The sequence below is a fragment of the Alligator mississippiensis genome, chromosome 5 (genome assembly GCF_030867095.1).
Source record: "Alligator mississippiensis isolate rAllMis1 chromosome 5, rAllMis1, whole genome shotgun sequence".
NCBI classification, from domain to species: domain Eukaryota; kingdom Metazoa; phylum Chordata; order Crocodylia; family Alligatoridae; genus Alligator; species Alligator mississippiensis.
The window spans coordinates 206,934,702-206,954,297 of NC_081828.1; the positions used below are offsets into that span (position 1 = coordinate 206,934,702).

A 19,596-nucleotide genomic window follows, 5' to 3' on the forward strand; every position below is an offset into this window, starting at 1 on the left:
TCCATTTTGCAGTGGAATGCAGAAGGAAAAAGATTTCACTCTGACAGTCTTGGAACAGCAGACCATCCTTAAATAACTAGCCAGTTTTGCCTTAGCTACATGGATAAGATTTTGGCATTTCATTTGCATTTTATTTATTCTTTAATTCTACATATCACTTAAAAATGTTACATACCTCTAATAATTGTATTAAATTAAAAAAGAAACCACCAGAATATAACTGGATACAACATAATCAGGCAGCCCAAGCAATTAAAATTCTCCATTTTTCCCTAAACATTATGCCCAGTAATATTGCCCTTTTCAGGTTCTTAAGAAATATGTTCCATTCTGCATTCTAGTTTCTAGCATATATTTACTATCCCCTTGCCCATTCATGCTATAAGTGTTTAAATCAAACAGTTGCATGAAAGAATGCTAAAGGACTTTTTCTGCCATCTTACAGATTGTAGGAAAGGTCTAATTTCCAATTTTATTAAAGAGTATCCTTTTATAATTTACATGGTTTTAAAATAATTTGTCTGTTTTATTAGCCCTAGCCATCTGCATTTGAGAATGCTATTAAAAATGCTCACACTTTGTGATTATCATGGCTCTTTTCCATCTGTGGAACATTCACTCATCTTAGCTCTGATTGTCTGAGAGAAAAAGGTAAAATTCAAGCAATTTATTATGAACCCTGAGGAGTCTGGCACATGGTGGCAGTACTGGCTGATCATGCTGTTACTTGGGCCTCTAGAATGAACTTGAGTAATTATCTGAGCCGAAGCTGATTAACTATCCTGGACCAATGTTGAGTCCAGTGATCAAATCGCTCATAACCAAACTGAAGCATTTATGAGCACGTTTATCTGCACACTGGCCTTCTTTATTCTAAAATTATACAAAGCTCTTCTCTGAACCAAAGCAAGGAAAATCCTGGCCTAGAGAAATGGTCTATCACTTTACTTCGAGATATTCAAACACCTATATATCATGAGCCTCAAAACAACAATTCTTTAGTTAAACCTCTATAATCCTCTGAGAAAGAGACTGAATAGGGAGTTGCATGCATTAAGCTGATTCAGCACTGGTGACGCCACATCTGGAGTCCCGTGTCTTGTGTCAAGGTTTCGACACCGGTTCAACTTTACGACGATGGACACAGCTGCATCCAGCTGGTAAGTCTGTTGTGGTGGGGAGAGGGAAGGGGGGGGGGGGGCCGCAGATCAATGCCCCTACAGCAAGGGAGGGATTGGGGCTAGGGCAAGCACTGCCCAGCCAGGGCGGGGTGGCATGGGGAGGGGGTGAGGCAGCTCCTGCCACTGGTCCAGGAGAGCATGGCGGTGTCGGGTGTCGGGGGGGGGGAGGGGGCCACGTGCAACTGGATCTGCGCAGGGTGGGTGGAGCCAGGGTTGCACTCCAGCTGGGTGATGCTGGGATTGGGGGCTATGCCCTCCTGCCACTCACCCAGGTGGGCCAGGAGTGCACGGGAAGGAGCCACTGCACAGCCTCTGGATGAGCGGCGCGCAATGGCAGGACCCACTCCAACCTCCCCATGCCTCCATCCCTCACCCCTGCCTGCCCCAGCTGGGCAAGCAGTGGGAGGGCATGCGCTCCCGGATCTACGGGGGCAGGGCACTATTGGCAAATTTTAGGGTGGCTGAAGCCCCCACTTTGCTGCCCTCCTCGCCCTGATCCAGGGGGCACATGCACTTCATATGCCCTGCTGCCACTGGCCCAGCCAGGGCAGGGGGGTGCAGGGAGGCCAGGGCAGCTCCTGCTGCTGTGCGCTGCTCGTCCAGAGGCAGTGCAGAGGCTCCATCCCATGCCCCCCAGCCCAGCTGAGCGAGCAGTGGGAGGGCATAGCTCCCACTCCCAGCCCCGCCCACCCCATGCAGATCCGGTTGCACACACCTCCCATGCCCTCCTGGACTGGCAGCGTGCAGCAGAAGGAGCCACCCTACGCCGTCCCCAGCTGGGCAGTGTTTGCCCCAGCCCATGTCCCAGCCCCAGCTCCAGTCCTTCCCTCAATGGGGGGTCATTGATCTGCCCCCCCACATGCCCCTTCCCTCTCCCCACCACAGCAGACTTACCAGCTGGACACAGCTGAGTCCATCTTCATAAAGGAACCAATCCCCCATTGATAACATTGTTCCTATGGGAAAACTGGTTCCAACTTACTACGTTTCAACTTAAGATGAGGTTTTCAAAAAACAATTGTGTCGTAAGTCTGAGGACTGCCTGTACCTGAAAGGGGGTTTGAAAGAGGATGGATCTAGGCCATTGTCAATGGCAGCAGATGACAGAACAAGGAGCAATGGGATCAAGTTGCAGCAAGGGAAGTTTAGATTAGATATTAGGAAAGACTCTCTCACTAGGAGGGTAGTAAAGCACTGGAACAGGTTATCTAGAGAGGTGGTGGAATCTCCATCCTTCGATGCTTTTAAGATGCAGCTTGACAAAGCCTTAGCTGGGATGATCTAGGTGGGGATGGTCTTTGAGGAGGGGCTAGATTAGATAACCTCCTGAGGTCCCTTCCAACCCTCTTTTCCTATGATTCCCAATTCAATCAGTTGATAAGGAACAAACCAGGACCTTGATTTTTAGAGATTTTGGCCCAACTCAGTTCTAAACTAAAAATGAAAATGCACACAGTGTAGACCGCCCCAAAGATCCTTCTGTGTAAAATACTATTTCAACAAGTTTTGCACAGAAATAGATGTTCTCCAGCACGGATCACCCTGAATAACTGGGGATCTACAAATAAGTTTCATAGTTTTGTAAAGAAGTACCACTAAATATTGCAGGCTATGTCCCGATAGGAGGTAGGCACAAGCTTATTGAATCAGTTCATGAATATTAATAAGAGGTTCCTTCCTGTACAAACATAAAATAAGAATTTATCTGAATGTCCTCTGGGTCCCTTTCACACAGAGAACATTCATACATAGTCTATGGAACTAAAGTTATTCTTTATTTCTGGGAAAGTTTAAAAATTAAAAATAATTCAGCATTGGTAAAGGCAGGTGCAATTCTACTTATTTCTGGATCTGGATAAAAGCAATAAACCAAAGTCTACCTACTAGGAGATGACCCATGCAACATTTTCAAAAGTTTTATTCAGCATTGGTAGCTATTCTAGCTAAAATTCCCACTTGCACAAAACATTCATGACTTGCTTTGTAAAACAAAGCAAGGAGCAAAATTCCTTATCCTGCCTCAACTGTTAGTGGTTGAGCAAGAGGCACTTTTCTACAAAAATGATCATTTCAATTTTTGAAAGGGAAACTGCCCAATAAATGCATTAAATTAGAAAAGCTAATGACATTGTACACCAATTCTGAACAAAGAATGACATTTCCAGACTTTCTTCTCTTTCCAAAGTTTATTCTCAGGAGCTCAAGTTAGCATGAGGGCAGCCCACCTGAACGTCAATACTTAAACACCCTCCCCATACGACAAGATACTGCTTCAATATTGAATCACCTAAAAAAGGACCTGAAACACATTACGGAGCCTTAAAGCTTTTTCATTTCATCTCTGGACTTCAAGAAAAATATTAGTTACTTTAGATTTTTTTTTAAGCTTTGCAACATACAGTCACCACCACATCTGCTATGAATACAGCCCATTTTACTTGATTCTGGGTGCATTTTTTAAGAATAAGTTTCAAAACCACATAAAAAGGAAGAAACCAGGGGTTTCTAAAGAAGTTGATCATCTTACCCTTCCACGTTTGATTATTTTTGGTCGTTTTTGTGCTCTATTAATAAATACTGGTTGCTGAGCTTTGGCATGGGGCCCAGACACTTGCATCTCTGGATAGATGTTATCTAAATACCACTTAAATGACTTGCAGTTCAATTTTTTCCTCAGCTCCACACGGTCAGTAATGTTTCCATAGCTTCTGGTCCTTAGTTCAGGTCTTAGGGCAAAATATTGTTCCTACATCAAACAGAAATCAGGGAAGAAAGCAGATCAGCACCATCTACCATCTGTCTGGTACTCAGTTTTAACACCACCTATTCCAGCACGTAGCACAAACTACACAAGTGTTCCACTTCGCTACTGACCAAATATATTAGTTCTTCTCTTTAAAACTGACTCTAAAAATGTAATTATGGAATTCCAATGCTTATCATGCTCCACTAATTGTAATACCAAACATTTATGAAAGAGCCAAAAGTCCCCCTATGAGCCTCTTCCAGGGTATCTTCCTGCAAATGAACGTGGTTATGGATAACCTTAATTGTACAATTATTCTCCTGGATTTCAGTGGGACTATGGATGCAACTAAATGTCTTCACTTGTGCTTGCAGGATCATGCCTTTAATCTGGATTCTCAGTTAAACAGGGTTCATTCTTTCTCAAGCCTCAGCGCAAGTAATGAAGATCCTACAGGCTGCATTTTGGTTGTGCCCGAAGTGAAGAAGTATGTGATGGCATGGGAAAGACTTGGATTCAGGCTCAGATATTCCCTCAGTTCAACCTGCATATAACCCCACCAAAAATGCAAAGGAACCGATGTAACTCCTCAACTGGCGTAATATGGTTTGCAAAACCTTATTTGCTGGTGATACATGGAAAACAATTCCCAGGTTGATTTTCAAATCCCAGACTGGGATTGTACGTAAAATAAAGAATAATAATAAAGAAGTTTAAAGAATGCATATTCAATGAGCCCAGAACCCTGACACTTTGTTGAATGGATCCATATTATACACAATGGGTAGAATTTGCTGGTGAAAATGATGTGACCTTTTTTTCATTTTCAGGACTCATCTCTGCTACTGTAAATAAAGACTATGTATCTGCTATTCCTGAGATTTTAGTGGGTTATAAGGCACAGTGACGTTATCACTGATATTTCTGTGCCAGGAACAAGGAAGACGACGACAACTAACACAAGCCTCACACACAGACCATGGATAGAGTAATGGTGCATTCACACAGGAATACATTAGGTAAAATTTTGTATGAAATGTCTATTGTGTATTATTGTTCTATCTAAAAAAGTTGTAAAGTAGTTTAACTCTTCCTTTTTCCTTCAGTGATGCAACTATGGTGTCTTACTTTTGCGTTGGGTATTTGAATCTCACACCGAAGAGGTATAAATTGTATTTGTCCACAAATGTAAAGATAAAATGTAAATGTAACTATTTCGCTTTCTCTCTGCCAAATTATTTTACAAACCAGAAGAAAACAGGTCACTTATACAACTCATACCGCTGGGGAATTCATCCTACAGTGACAAAGTCAAGATCATCCTGGGACTAAACAGTTTCATTATATTTAAACAGAAGGAAATATTTCTAGACCTATCCTTCACCCCTAAGTTTGCCGTAATGAAAGAATGAAACTTTGGCTAGTTTCCAAGAACAAGATTAGAAACAGGTGAAGGACTCAACAGCCAACACAAGGCCGAAGTACAGATCCAAGGTAAAACCCTGTTAAAATCAGCATGTAAAGGCCTTCTCAAACAGCACAGTGTAATTGGGAACAAAACATGAAGCAAACCAAAGCCTCTAGGAAAACCATCATTAACTGTACATAATAAGCCAAAGTGCTGATGAAAGGGCACCAAAGTGCCAAATAGGATAATGTACTGAAATGCTGGAAAATGAAGATGAAATGGATGAAGCTTTAAAAAGCATCTAACACTGCTAGAGCATCAAGGTAAACCAGGCTGTTGAGGCAGATCAGCAAAGCACCCATGCACAGTGCTGTAAACCCAGATATAAACTGCAGATAGCAGAGCACAAGTGGCAAGCATGAAACAGTTTTTAAGGGGTCAAGGGGAAAATGGTACCAGAGGCATCAAGAAGCAAAATAGCCTGCTGAAAGGTTGGACTCAAAAGCAGAATCAGAACCTGGAAGGTACAGAGCAACACATACAAACACAGTACAATTTCCCAGTCTAACCTCCAAGATGAACATGAGTCGTCAGTGTGACAAAATCATCAGGAAAGCTAATGACACTTTATCGTGCATCAGCAGATGCATGACGAACAGAACCAAGGAGGTGATACTTCCCCTCTATCAGGCGCTGGTCAGACAGCAGTTGGAGTACTGCGTGCAATTCTGGGCACCGCACTTCAAGAGGGATGTGGATAACCTGGAGAGGGTCCAGAGAAGGGCCACTCGTATGGTTAAGGGCTTGCAGGCCAAGCCCTATGAGGAGAGACTGGGGCACCTGGACCTCTTCAGCCTCCGCAAGAGAAGGTTGAGAGGCGACCTTGTGACTGCCTATAAGTTCATCATGGGGGCACAGAAGGGAATTGGTGAGGCTTTACTCACCAAGGCGCCCCTGGGGGTTACAAGAAATAATGGCCATAAGCTAGCAGAAAGCAGATTTAGACTGGACATTAGGAAGAACTTCTTCACAGTTCGAGTGGCCAAGGTCTGGAACGGGCTCCCAAGGGAGGTGGTGCTCTCTCCTACCCTGGGGGTCTTCAAGAGGAGGTTAGATAAGCATCTAGCTGGGGTCATCTAGACCCAGCACTCTTTCCTGCCTATGCAGGGGGTCGGACTCGATGATCTATTGAGGTCCCTTCCAACCCTAACATCTATGAATCTCCTATCTGACCACCCCCAGAACTAAAGGAGACCCAAGGGGTCAGACTATTACCTGGGAAAAAATAAAAACCAGACCTGACTAACAAGGCACCAGCTAAAGGACACCTGCAGCAGTACTGGCAAAGAACAGAGGCCTGGAGCAGTGTCTGGAGCACTGAAGAGATCTTCTTCAGTCTTACCATCCTCACTAACACTTCATGGTTGGGGAGGAACTGACCGGCACATTTAGGGGACAGAGAGGCTGGAGGTGCAAGGAAGTACCCATACACTTCAGTGAACCACTCTCATTTCAATCCCTAGCCACCTCTTACCTTATAGTCATCCATCCACACATGTGCCAGACGCAGAGAGTTGTGTGCCATGGTGTCCTGCCCCCCAGGGGAGCCATATGGGCGCCTCTTACGGAAAATGTGTCCCACTCTGGAGCAAGGGATGATTAGTAGTCTGCCCCCACACATCCAGATCTGTCCACACAGAAGCAGAAGACGCATCATTTTATAGCCCGTAAAAGGCTCATTTTTGTACGGGATGATAGCTGGGCCGTATTGTACATGCTTACTGCTCTGTTTTCAAAAGCTCATTGAAACAAGCTAAATCCAAACAAGTTTCCTCAGGCAGGGCTTAAAACAGGGCAATTTCCATGTCCAATCATCTCTATCAGTTCCCAGCCATTTTCCAAGCTGTTCAAAATAAAAAATGGCAAGTTATTTTTGGGAAGGGGGGTGGTTGTTTGTGTGTGTTTTTTAAATAACAAGATATATTTTCTTCATTCTCTTTTTACTTAAAAGTGGCCAAAACATTCTTCCTCAGTTTTTAATATTTAATCTTCAGACAAAAGCCCTGCAATGGACCTCTTAAGGCCAAATGTGAAAGTTTTAGAAAGTTATGAATGACTAAAAAGAACTTAGGTTTTGTCTATACTAAAAGGTTTAAGAACAAATGCAGTCAAAATAGTGTACCATCTATGTGAACAGCTACACCAGAATAAATGTGATTTTTCCTGGATAAGAGAATAACTCCTCTGTTAGAAGGCACCTTCTTACTGGTAAAACTGTATCTATATACAAGGGCTTTTACTAGCGCCATTATAATAGTTCCTTCAACTAGCACAGAAATCCTAGTGTAACTTTCAAGTACAGGCTCGCTGACACAACAGATGTTCTCATATAACCTTAACTATGGCCTCTGCTACTACTGTTGTAGTGCCCTTGACATTATAACCTGGAGAAAAGGATGTCATCATTAGCCAAACTCCTACACACTTAAAATGTCCCCAAATTACAATGCTTCTCCACTTTAACAAGGCAATTTCCATTAAACAAACTATGTTAAATCTTCACAAGTGGTAGTAGTTTGGTGGGTTTCCCACATGGGCTGTATGTATGTTATATACACCTCCTGAACAGCCTTCCCAAAGAAAGCCAAAAGGTACTAAATGTTAACATGGTTATTCTACCTGACCTTCTTTCTGGAAAGTAACATTACTAGATTGCAGGCCAAAAAATGCCATTACGATGATCTGGTCAGATCTCCTGCATAACATCAACCACAAGCCAGTGATTCTTGCATCAAGTCCAGAACTCCTGACTGAATTACATCGGACTTTGAAAGATAGCCAATCTTATTTTAATGGTCCCCTTACTTTGACTCTGAATTTTTCTAGTTTCAGCTTCCAGCCGCTGGATTTTTCTGCTAGGCCAAAGAGCTCTCCCCTCTCAGACATCTTCTTCCTAATCAGCTACTTTAAAACTCCAGTCAAGTCAGCTCTTACCTTTTTCTCCGATAAGATGAACAGACTGAGTTTCTGAAGCATCTCATTGGAAAGCAGGGGGTTACCAGATATGGAATCATCCCTATAAGCTCTTTTCAGTTCCAGTTTCTTGTCATGTACAGACTTCCCAGTTGGGGGTAGTATTCCAGTAATGGCCTCAGTACTGCCTCTCTGGACTATTATCTGCCTACTGACATTCTACCACCAATGACCGTAGCCAGAGCATCGCACTGGGAGCTCATATTTAGCAATCAAGTCATCATAACTTCCAATGTCTTTCCAAAGTCATTGCTTTCCAGCCTACAATGCCCTTTCTCATATGTGCTTCCTACCTCCTTTGTCCATAGAAAGACTCTATTTGCAGAAAGGGTTTCTTTCAAGTATATTTGTTACTGTCTTTGTAGAGGTTAAAAACATTTGCCAGTAGATGGCTTTGTTAATGAGCCCTGCCAGATACTTGCCCATACTTAATGACCAAATCAATGGGCCTACTGAATTGTAAAAAAACAATGTTGCGACAATGAAACTACTACTCAAAAAAAAAAACAACAAAAAAACAAACTTTAAATGTAGTTTATTTTCACATATAAAATGCAAAAAGGACACAAAATATAGCAATGCTAGTGAAATAACTATGGAAAACCTACTGATTGTTCCATTTTCCCTCTCTCCAGTCCCACTGAGCCTACATCTTTGAATAATCATGAAGTGGTTTTGTACCCATCATCTAGAACAGATTTTGTTGGGTTTGTAAAGTCCTTTGGTGTGTAGAGAAATATAAAGTAAATAAACCTGTTTATATTCAGGGGCTCACCATAGGTGGTAAGTCCAATGAATTTCACAAAATGAGTTAAAAATAATCACAGGTATTATATGTGCCCACATCTGCCTCTGTCAATTTTTATGGTTCTAAAATTATTTTGAAGTGTCACTTCTGATGCTGCATGAAAAGCCTCAACAAAGAAAAGCTCTAAAATGAACAAAAGAGCTGTCAGACATTAGAAAAAACTCCCTCTGATCTTCCACTTACAAATCATCTTCTAATTACTTTTAACAACACTAAAAATATTTGATATACTGAAAGTGCCCTCTTACTGGGCAAAATTCTAACACAAATTCAATACATTCAATCGCTATTCCAGTGCTAATGAATCTCTGCCTAGAGAAGAGGAAAGAAAGAAGAAGAATACCCAACTATAAACATAAAAGACAGTATTACCCGAAATGATATCTCCAGATTTTCACCTCCCCAAATATCCATGCCACTGTCATACTGTCCAAGCTCATTAAAGTATTCTCTGTCCATAGCAAACAATCCTCCTGCCATGGTAGGTGATCTGGAAGAGAAAAAAGGTCCCCATTGACAATTAATCCATTGTTAAAGGCAGTTATGCAACGAATACATCATTCTTACTTACATGATGTATTGAAAACATAACATGGCTATTGGAATTAAAAACAAAAACTTAATACAACTGCTAAAGAATCACTTCTCAAAACACACACTTTTTTGAGAACCAATTCTTTAGCAGTTGTATTATTTCATTTATTTATATTATATATAATATTTATAATTTCTTGTATTATTATTATATATTTAAATATTATTATAAATATGTATATTTATAGTTTTTATTTTATTCATTCTCTCTCTCTTCCTTCCTCCCTCATGAAAGCTACACTGAAAAACTGTTTAAGTTGGGAGTTTCTCAATCTTTTTATAGTGGAACACAGGGGTTGCCCTCCTGAATTTCTGAAGATACAGCTCATCTTCTTCCATGACTGGGATCTGAAAAAAAGCATAAGCCTTAGACACTACAAGAGCAGTTGAGAACAAGACTACATGTAGATAATAAACTCATCACCCTACTCTTTAGTGTCTTCAAATTGAATTTCTGCTTCTTTAGCACTAATAGAGAGTAGCTGCATCTTTCTGCTTCAACTGATTAATTATGCTGCTCTTAATCCAGAAGGTATATATGCAATTATCAATATGTAACATATCTGTAAAGGCACATGCACACATACAAAGGTTCCTATGTACCTTTTCAAATGGTAATTTCATAATTTATTCTGAGGTTGCCCTAACTGGGAAAAATAGTAAATTCCAGGGTACACTATACTTAGTGGCATTTTTCAGTATCATTTGTATCAGGCAAGACCATCATCTCATCTATGCAAAACCAGAACCAAACTTCGATTAGTAAATCTAACAAGACTTAAAGAGTTTTTCTTTCATGTCAAACTGACTCTAAATCCAGGACTACAGATATACCATCATTAACTTATTAGCTTATTATAACTCTTCTATAGTTATTTGATCTTCATAGGGGTTCCCTAGTCCTCTTCTATGTAGTAAAGTCTTTAAATGAATAGACTCTGATATGTCACCATCTTTTAGAGTTTTAAAAAAAATCTGTACATTAATTTCCATTCTATAAACTGAAGTTCTCCTGCATCACCCAGAAACTCTTGCTTATAATCAGGAAACCTCAGGGTATTGCTGCCCTAGTAAACTAAATAGAAAAAGAAAAAACCTTGCAAATACATCAGACATGCCCATCATCCAATCCTAGTCAAGTGAAAAAAATGCAACAAAACTGTCATGTCTTGACCAGCCTGTGTTTAGGTTCCCTTGTTGGATCTCACATAACCAACTAACTACTCCAGGCTTTTACTGTTTATCATCTACCTTGAGGGAAACCTTGTTATTTGGAGACTTGATCAAATGTGCTGGATGCTGGGGACAGATGAATTGAAAGCAAAAAGCTTTCTATTAGATAAAAAACTATGCGTGGGAAGCTTCAAGAGCCCTTTAGAATATTATTTAAGCAATATGAGAGCCTTTCACAAAAAAAAAGTCAGACCCAAACTGAGGAAATTTAGTCATCTTGGATGGTGGAACTTGATTAAAGTTATTTGCGTTCTTCTCCAGTCACAGAGACATTTGATGGGCCAAACTCCCTCAAAAGTCAACGGTGGCTTTGCCAAGAGAGAAGACTGCCTCTTCAAGCACATTACAGATCATCTTTACCAAAGGTTTCTAAAATGGAGTAAGAGTTAAGTTTTCTACATTACTTCTCTGCCAGATTTAAGAAGCCACCACCATGGTATTTTTCTAAATAGATTAGCTCAACAATCCATCTCTAAAGTGGTAATATGAGATGTTTCCTGGCTCCTTTAGATGAAATCTTATGACAGGAATATGTGGAAATAATGTTGCATAGTATTCAAACCACAGCATTGGAGCTGCTCAAGTCAACTTAAAATATTTTAATTTCATTCCAAGAACAGAGGAAAACAAGACAATATAGCCAAGGTTTCAAGCTCCATCTGGAAGAAAAACCAACAAAGCACCACATACCGCAATAAATACATGAATTACTTTCAGAAGATTTAAGTGTTTTCATTTTATGAAGTCTTGATGCCAGGAAATGGTGCTCAGTTATGAACCTGAGAAAATGAGGACCTCTAACAAGAGAACGTGCAACAGTATTAGCCTCTCCAAACTGCTCCGACAACTTGAACTTTGTCACTGGAGGCCTCTCCTCAAAAGAATGACCCTCTCTTTCTCCAAACCTAGTTAATATAACCTCTGCTAAGATACAGTTTCTAATAGGGTGGACATTTAATGGTCTGGTTACTGATCTAAAATAGGGACTAAACTGATATTGCCAAATTTCATATAGGTCACCAGAGTGCCACTGATTGAAAGATCCAAGAAGGTGCTCCAAGTCCTAGCGCTCAGTTTAACTTAGTTTTTTGCTTTGAAAAATACTCCTTTCAAGCACTCTGTGTGATCACTGCTCCAATTCAGAGTTGACTCCAGACAGGATTAATTATTTCAGATATTCACCACAAAGCATGAGGCTATGACTAATATTTTGAGGTAGCTTTCATATCCATGAACATTGAAGTAGAAAATTTACATAAACAACAGTCCAGGAGGGGAAAAAAAGTCTGAAAATCTGGACAGACTAAAATGAAAACGGGATAGAAAAGCTTTTTGGAGAACTGCTGTAATAGTTTTTCTGTTATCAGCTATGGCGCTTGTCTTCTTTTACCAAAAGGAATGTCCTAAAGCTAGCAGTTTATTACTAACTGGTCAAGGCCATTCTGGAGAAAGATGCCATCGGGATATACAGATGAGTGTCATTGTGAAAGTGAAAAATCAATACCACCATTATTAATTCATGTGCACTAAGACCGGACACACACACACACCCCTATACACATACACACACACCCCTATACACACACACACACACACACACACACACAAACCAATAAAGCAAGACACACCAACAAAATGTAAAATTGTTGCATAGTACATATCTACAATAACTTGTAAAAAATTATGTTTGTGGAATACCATGGCAAATACAATACTGTATAATCAATCATTCCCTAAAAATGTGTTTTTCTTGCCATTACATGGCAGATATATTGGTTAAAGATGGCTTTTTCTGTTAAGATTCTTAAGTTTAATCTTTTCCAAGGTAATTCAGTAAAAATGAACAAGACAGATACTTTGTAATTTAAGCTCTGATTTTAAAGATGCATATCCACATTTACTCCATAATGCTTAAGAAATTATCTTTCTTTATCACAAAAAGTCACTTGTAACCAATAGATTCCTTCACAAGTAACGCAAATCTTACTTGATTGGAGCAGTAGCTCCCTCGGGTCCTTCTAGTTCTGACAAAGGAACAAGATCCCATTTAAAGTGCAGGCCCCAGTTAAACCCTCCACGCACAACTGGAGAAGAACTGTAGGTAAGGGTATCGGCGCTGACTATGTCAATCACAGGGCACACCACTGTCTTGCGATCTTCTCTGATTGGAGTCAGTAAAGGTTGCAACCACACCTCATTCACCTCGCAGTGACTGTCCAGGAACACCAGCACTTTTCCTGAAAAGATGAGAACACATTCAGGTCTGTGATAACACTGTATATACAACACACTTCTATTACAACCAAATTATTGTATGTTCAACCCCAAACAAAATAGATGGAAAACTGCCCAGAAGACTTGACAATTTAAACAAAGAAAAAAATATCTACTGGGATATGTTCTATCAGAAAGGCAGAAGTACTTTTAGAGGTGCCTATACAAATGATACCAAATACAAACTTTTGAGGGAAATATGCAATTTTCAAATAAATCTCTGACAGTCAGTCTCTGCATAGACCGCTAGTCAACAGTGTATCTTGGAGCCTGAAGGAGGCAAATACAAAAAAATCCCAATACTTTGCTATACGCCACAACACAGACCTCATAGTCATCTATGCTTCCACATATACTGTGCAGAGTGAGAGAAGCAACATGCAGTAACACTGAAGGAAGCAGTTGGGCTCCCAATTGTGAGCAAGAACACTCTTGTTTCAGGCAAGTCTTAATTTGCACTGAAAGCATCTCTGCACCGACTTCAGGAAGAGCTGGACAGAGACATTACTGCAGATATTTTCCTTTTGTTCAAAAAGTGCTTCACAACTTTGACAAAGCTCAGGGGACTCTCTCCACTCAACTTCCACAATATACTTACACATCTATCCTCAAGAAACAACATCACATTGAGAAAAAGTGATAGACAAATAGCCACAGGAAAGAAAGACCCTGAAATCAATTGTAAGCCAATACAGGGACAGAAGAAATAGGCTCCAAATGGTATGCTAGGGCTTTAGTGATTCAGCAAAATGATCTGTGGGGATTGCTGACTGCAGATAAAAGGCAGAGAGGTGTCAAGCCCCACTATAGGTTCTGATAAGTGTATGAAACGTAAGTACCTTACTAGGTCAAAACAATTTTCCATCTACCCCAGTATCCTGTCTCTCCCAGTTGCAGGAGTGGATTGTTTAGAGAGTGTATATGAAGAGGGATATCTAAAGCAGGGGTGTCAAACTCATCCAGGCCCACAAAATTAACATTTTTTTTGCTGTAACAGGTAAGTACTCGCAGCATTTCCTTTGACAGTTCTGTGCAGACTTAGCCAGATTTAGTTGTAACGTCCTTTGCGCGCAGAATTGTTACAGGAAACCAGTACACAGAGACGACTTCAGTTCAATGAATTCAAATTGTAGCCCCGCTTTGCATTGACATAACGCAGACAGACTTTAAAGCCAGAAGGGGTCATTGTGATAATCTAGTCCGATGCCCTCCACTACATAGGCCATAACATTTCACCCAGTAATTCCTACAGCCTACCATTAGAGCAATGGTTTAATGCACTAACTTCAGTTGAGTTATTTCTGATTTCTGCTGGGGCAACAGCACTGTCAGGATCTATATTATTAAGGTCAGATTCTTCCAGACTTATGTTAAAAACACAGCCACATTCCTTGAGAAGGGTCATTAACATGCATGGAAATACTTAACCTAATTAGGGATGGCAAAACATGGCCTACAGATGGCAGAAGTGATTACCAGGTTTAATCTGTGTAAAAATTATTCTAAAGTTTTATTAGAGAGCAGAGTCGATGCAATATTGGAAGAACTGCAGAGATATGGGAGAAAACAGATCACCCTGGAGTGCATGGTATAAAATCTCAGCTGTACAAAGGTAGTAAACAACATTAAAGTCCTTCATTAACAGCAGGTTATTTCCGGACCTTGTAAAAAAGCAGCTCATAAACAGCTCAGAATAAAGCAATTATGTCAATTCACTGCTAAACCAACAGTCTAGGAAGTTCAACCATGATTTTGTTTCTGTTACTATGCTAATGAGTAAAGCCACCAATTCAGAAGAGTTTATCCACAGCTCAAAAATGTCTGGCAACACAGTTTCTCAAGCCAAAGAATTTATCCATAAAGATAGCAATAAAAATGCACTCTGGGCACATAAAGCACCAGAAATCCTCTATCCCAATTAACTGTTGTAATGATAACAAAAAAGCCTCAGGTGAGAAGCAGTTCAGTGATGCATGAGAAACAGCAGCTTGCTTAGAGTTCTTTTGAACTGCTATCATGAAAAAGCACAATACCTGGTAGATGAACAGCTGTCAGTGTGCAGAGATGAAATGTTCTGCATAATCCAGAATGTATTGAGATGGGGAAAAGGAAAATGCTGCACTGTTTCATTAATTTTTTTTTTTAACAACTACTGTTGTTCTTTGCAATCACTGCAAATTCAACTACAGAAACTAAAACTCATGGAAGATGTGACTGCCTGTATCACTTCCACTTTTGATAAAATATAAAGGGCTACACAGGTTTTGGCCCCATATTCAGGTTTGGGGTTTTTGGTTTTTTTTAATTATATGATGTAAGGGCAGAAACTACTTTCATTTACACAAGGTAAATCCACTGAAATCAACTGACATTGTCTGGATTTAAAGAGTCATGTGTAAGGAGGGCAGGCTGACCTGATATTGTTAAGCAGCAACTAATCTTATTTGTGCCTTGTGTTTCCTATGTAGGGGAGGAAAAAGAATTAACACACAAGGTGCACTGCAGCTATATTCAGACTGTGGCCTGGATTGACAGTTCCAATCTATTTTTCTCATTAGCCTAAATCAATCAATCAATCTTCATTTCTCCATGCCTGAAAACCCTGACGTGTGTAGGAAAACTAGCAGTCATATGGACTCTTAGGAAAGTACAGTCTGTCACCATTTTTCTTATGACCAGCTGGTTGTGGAATCAGATATACAAAAAAAATAACAAACAATAGTCAAGTCCCTCACAAATTACATTTCTTGTCTTAGCAAAAAAGAAATTCATAAACATCTTAGAATAAGGCAATTATAATGTCAATCAATTCAGTGCTAAGCCAATACAAATTTTATCCATTTTTTATGGTAAGATTGTTTCCTAATCTAGAACTAGTATGCAAAACTGAGTCAAGTACAGGAATATCTGCATCTAGAAGCCATTTAAATCTCAGAGCTTCTCCTTCCTGAATTCTTCCATTTATTGTGTCAGTTTTTCAGATGCCAAAATTTTACATCCAAAGTATATAAATGTCTAATGCACATTGGATACCTTGATGAACAGAGAGAAGTAGTTAGCCGTGTTAGTCTGAAGTCAGGCAGAAGGCATCCAATGAAGTGAATTTTCAGGTTCATGAAAGCTTGTGCTCATATCTTATTTAGTTAGTCTACAAGGTGCATATTATCTCCTGTTTCCTACCTAGATGTATACCATATATGCTCCATCTCAGCTAATTGTTGTAATGGTAACAGAAAAACCTCAGGTGAGAAGTTACTGAGGAGAGACAAGATAGGACTTGATACAGATTAACGAGTAACTGGCGCTAAAAAAGTGTGCGTGTGTTTGCGTGTGGTGTGAATGAAACCTGTGATACACAGATAGCTAACATGCAACAGCAAAGTCTCTTATTAACCATAGACAGGTACTCTCTAAATGCCACTGCATATGCAGGCACAGCTTTATCAGAAAAAAAGCTAAACCTGTAGATGCACTTGGGATTAGGAAATTCTGAATGCCTGAACATCTAAATAAACAGGAAATAGTGGGATCACACACTGATACATTTTGTAGGGGAAAAAAAGAGTCCTAAAACAGCTTAGGGATTTTCAGCTAAATTGTTAAGAACTTAAATGTCTTTTTATACAAAGCAGTTAATAACAAGTTGATGGCTAAATGGCCATGCTCTGAATTGCCCATGTATAGGAGTTGAGCAGGGCTGCATACACATGTTCAAATGATTTGGAAGAACTCTCCCAGATTTGTTCTCCTGATAGAAAAATATACCAAGACCCATGAGAAAACATTTGAATGCTGACCTCCCTAAAGACCAAAGAGCCTGAAGTGCTGATGCTGTGCAACATGCTCTGCAGGCTCCCTCAGTCTGTCTGGTGACAGATAGCAGCAGAGCACAAGGCAGCACTGACTGGCTGACTCAGACTTTTCAGAGCCAGCCCATGTGTCCCTGCAGCACAATGTGGGATTGTGAAGGGGATGCGTTCTGCTGCCTGCTTGGCTGGAACAGAAGAGTCCAATAAGTGACACTGATTCGGGGGGGGGCAGGGTGAGAAGAGGGGAAGAGTGGGGGAAAGCATCTTGGGATGCTGAAGGACTGTGCTGTGGCTTCTCTCAGAAGGGCAAGTTGTATAGAAGCACTTCCTGGAGTGTTTAACCCTGGGTTTTCCCCGGTTATTTCTCAGGAAGCAGCCATTTCTGATCTGGGAAAAAAAATATTGAACATGTGAATGTTCATAGTTTCTCCTGGGACAGCAGCAACTTGCCCAGAAGAAACTAAATGTCTGTATGTGGCCTAGGATTCCCTGTCCTTACTCTCCTGGACATCTAGGGTCCGTTGTATGTGGCAATAAGTTCCATCCACTGGAGGTGCTTTGTACCACTCACAGCAGCCCCTGTAGAGGATTAAAAAGCAACTCTGAGGATTACCATATGTAATTGGTCAAAGATGCCTTGGATAGATGGGTTGTGCCTGCACCAAGGGGGCTATCTGCACACATGGAGGCAAAAGATGGGACATACCTGTAGCATGAGATGCTCCAATCATTCTTCCTCGAATCAGACCCTCACGTTTTTCATTTCTTACCAGCTTGGTGTTTTTTGGAAGGTTTTTCTGAATATATTCATCTAGGTCTTTTTTCAGATCAGCTGAAAGAGAAAATATACAATTATTAGAAGCAAGTTTTGCAACAGATTCTCTGCAGTTCCACTTTGAAAACACATATACACACATGGAAAGCTCTATTAGAAGCTTTCCTCTATATGTTAAAGGACAAAATTTCCACACCAAATCTATTTAATACCACAAAATAGATCTTGTTCCAGGTACTATCCATATCCTGAGCCCCTCTGCCTACACTTTTAGTTGTACAATATTATTACATATTTCTTTCCCAAAAAATAACTTGGGAACTGACCAACTGCAGCATGTCCATCTCACCGCTTACAATGCTGGCCAGTACTGTCTCAATATGACCATGTCCCAGCTACTCCCTCCCCCCCGCCCCCCAAGCTGTCTAGCCTGATACAGGTTGTCTTGTTTCCTACTTGGATTGTAAGATCTTTGGGAGAGGGATCATAATTTTGTTCTGCCTTCATACAGTGCTTAGCACAATGGGGTCCTGAGCCAATGAACAGAGTCCTAAAGCACTACAACAGGGATATTACTGCTATTAATAACACACTGGTTGGGAATGAAGGAGGGGGGGGCAGTGCTTTTCTCTATAAGCCCTTTCCACTCTAGCAATCTTTTACTTGTAGGTAAAAGGGAACATACACTGTCCTACAGATGTGAGATTAAAATCAACAGTATTCCTTAAGGAAAAGGATATACATCACATTAGAGTAAACACTAATATTTTCAAAGGGGAAAAACATCTTTTAATCAACTAAACAGGTCCAACTAATGAAAGTCTGGGTACAGCTTTTCCTCCACTTTTCAAGAAAAAAAGATTGATGCTTAACATCAGATGTAGCCAATTAGTTGAGGACTCAGCTCACAGGTGGCCACCTTGCCAGACCTCCAAGAGGATCAAAGGCACTGCTTTTGAAGACTAGCAGAGATCATTAATACCTAATAAGCAGTACACATAATACTAATGACTGTCACAAGTGCTGTCTCAGGCACTCTCTCTTTCATCCACTAGTAAAGCAAGCAGCAGGCTGCTGTCACAGAGAAGGGAAGGAACTGCTGAGGACCTACTACTAGAAAAATAGGAACCACGGAGCAGAGACATGATACTGGTGCAAATAAGTTAAACCATAGAAAAAACAAAAAAACACTTAGGGTGGTACAAGGAAAGGGCCATAGGATATTTAGAAAAATTAGAGCAAATTTTGGAATAAATAATAAGATGCTGAGCCCACTGTTTGCCAGCTATGCTCTCAAAGTTGTTGTTAATCCCATTAATAGGCTAATAATATGAATAAGGAGGACAAAACTACACATATCCATAAAGGCACTAGTTTATCATCAGAGAGATGGCAAAAAAGGAATTTCTGACACCAGCTTCAGAAGCTATGCAGCAATGCAGACGTTTCAGAGACACCCATTTTGCAGCTAGCCTAGCAAAACTGATTTTCCCCTAATCAACAAATACCAAAAGCTACCTGAACACTTCTATCCTCTTCTCTCATCCAGAATTCAGCTCAGTTTCTACTACAGTACTACTCACAAGCCCCAATCCACTACCAGGGTTTCTCTGGACTAGGAGCATAAAGGTAAATACTGAGACAGGACTCAAAAAGTACACAGTAACTCAGACAAAATGGAAGGAGAAAGTACTATTGCTGGTTTACAGGGAGATAACAGAGGTGTAGAAAGTTT

General features: G+C 40.4%; 1 protein-coding gene across 7 annotated transcripts in view; it reads right to left on the reverse strand.

Annotated features, from left to right (window-relative positions):
- The window catches only part of GALNT11 (polypeptide N-acetylgalactosaminyltransferase 11), a 93,228-nt gene that overhangs the window by 28,935 nt on the left and 44,697 nt on the right, over positions 1-19,596 (reverse strand). For all 7 annotated transcript variants that reach the window (XM_059729214.1, XM_059729213.1, XM_014609056.3 and 4 more), the window contains exons 5-9: positions 17,793-17,918; positions 12,991-13,240; positions 9,549-9,666; positions 6,870-7,022; positions 3,709-3,927 (exon numbers count right to left, since the gene is read on the reverse strand). In XM_059729214.1, the coding sequence (XP_059585197.1) occupies positions 3,709-3,927; positions 6,870-7,022; positions 9,549-9,666; positions 12,991-13,240; positions 17,793-17,918 (866 nt within the window). The remainder of the gene's footprint in view (positions 1-3,708; positions 3,928-6,869; positions 7,023-9,548; positions 9,667-12,990; positions 13,241-17,792; positions 17,919-19,596) is intronic.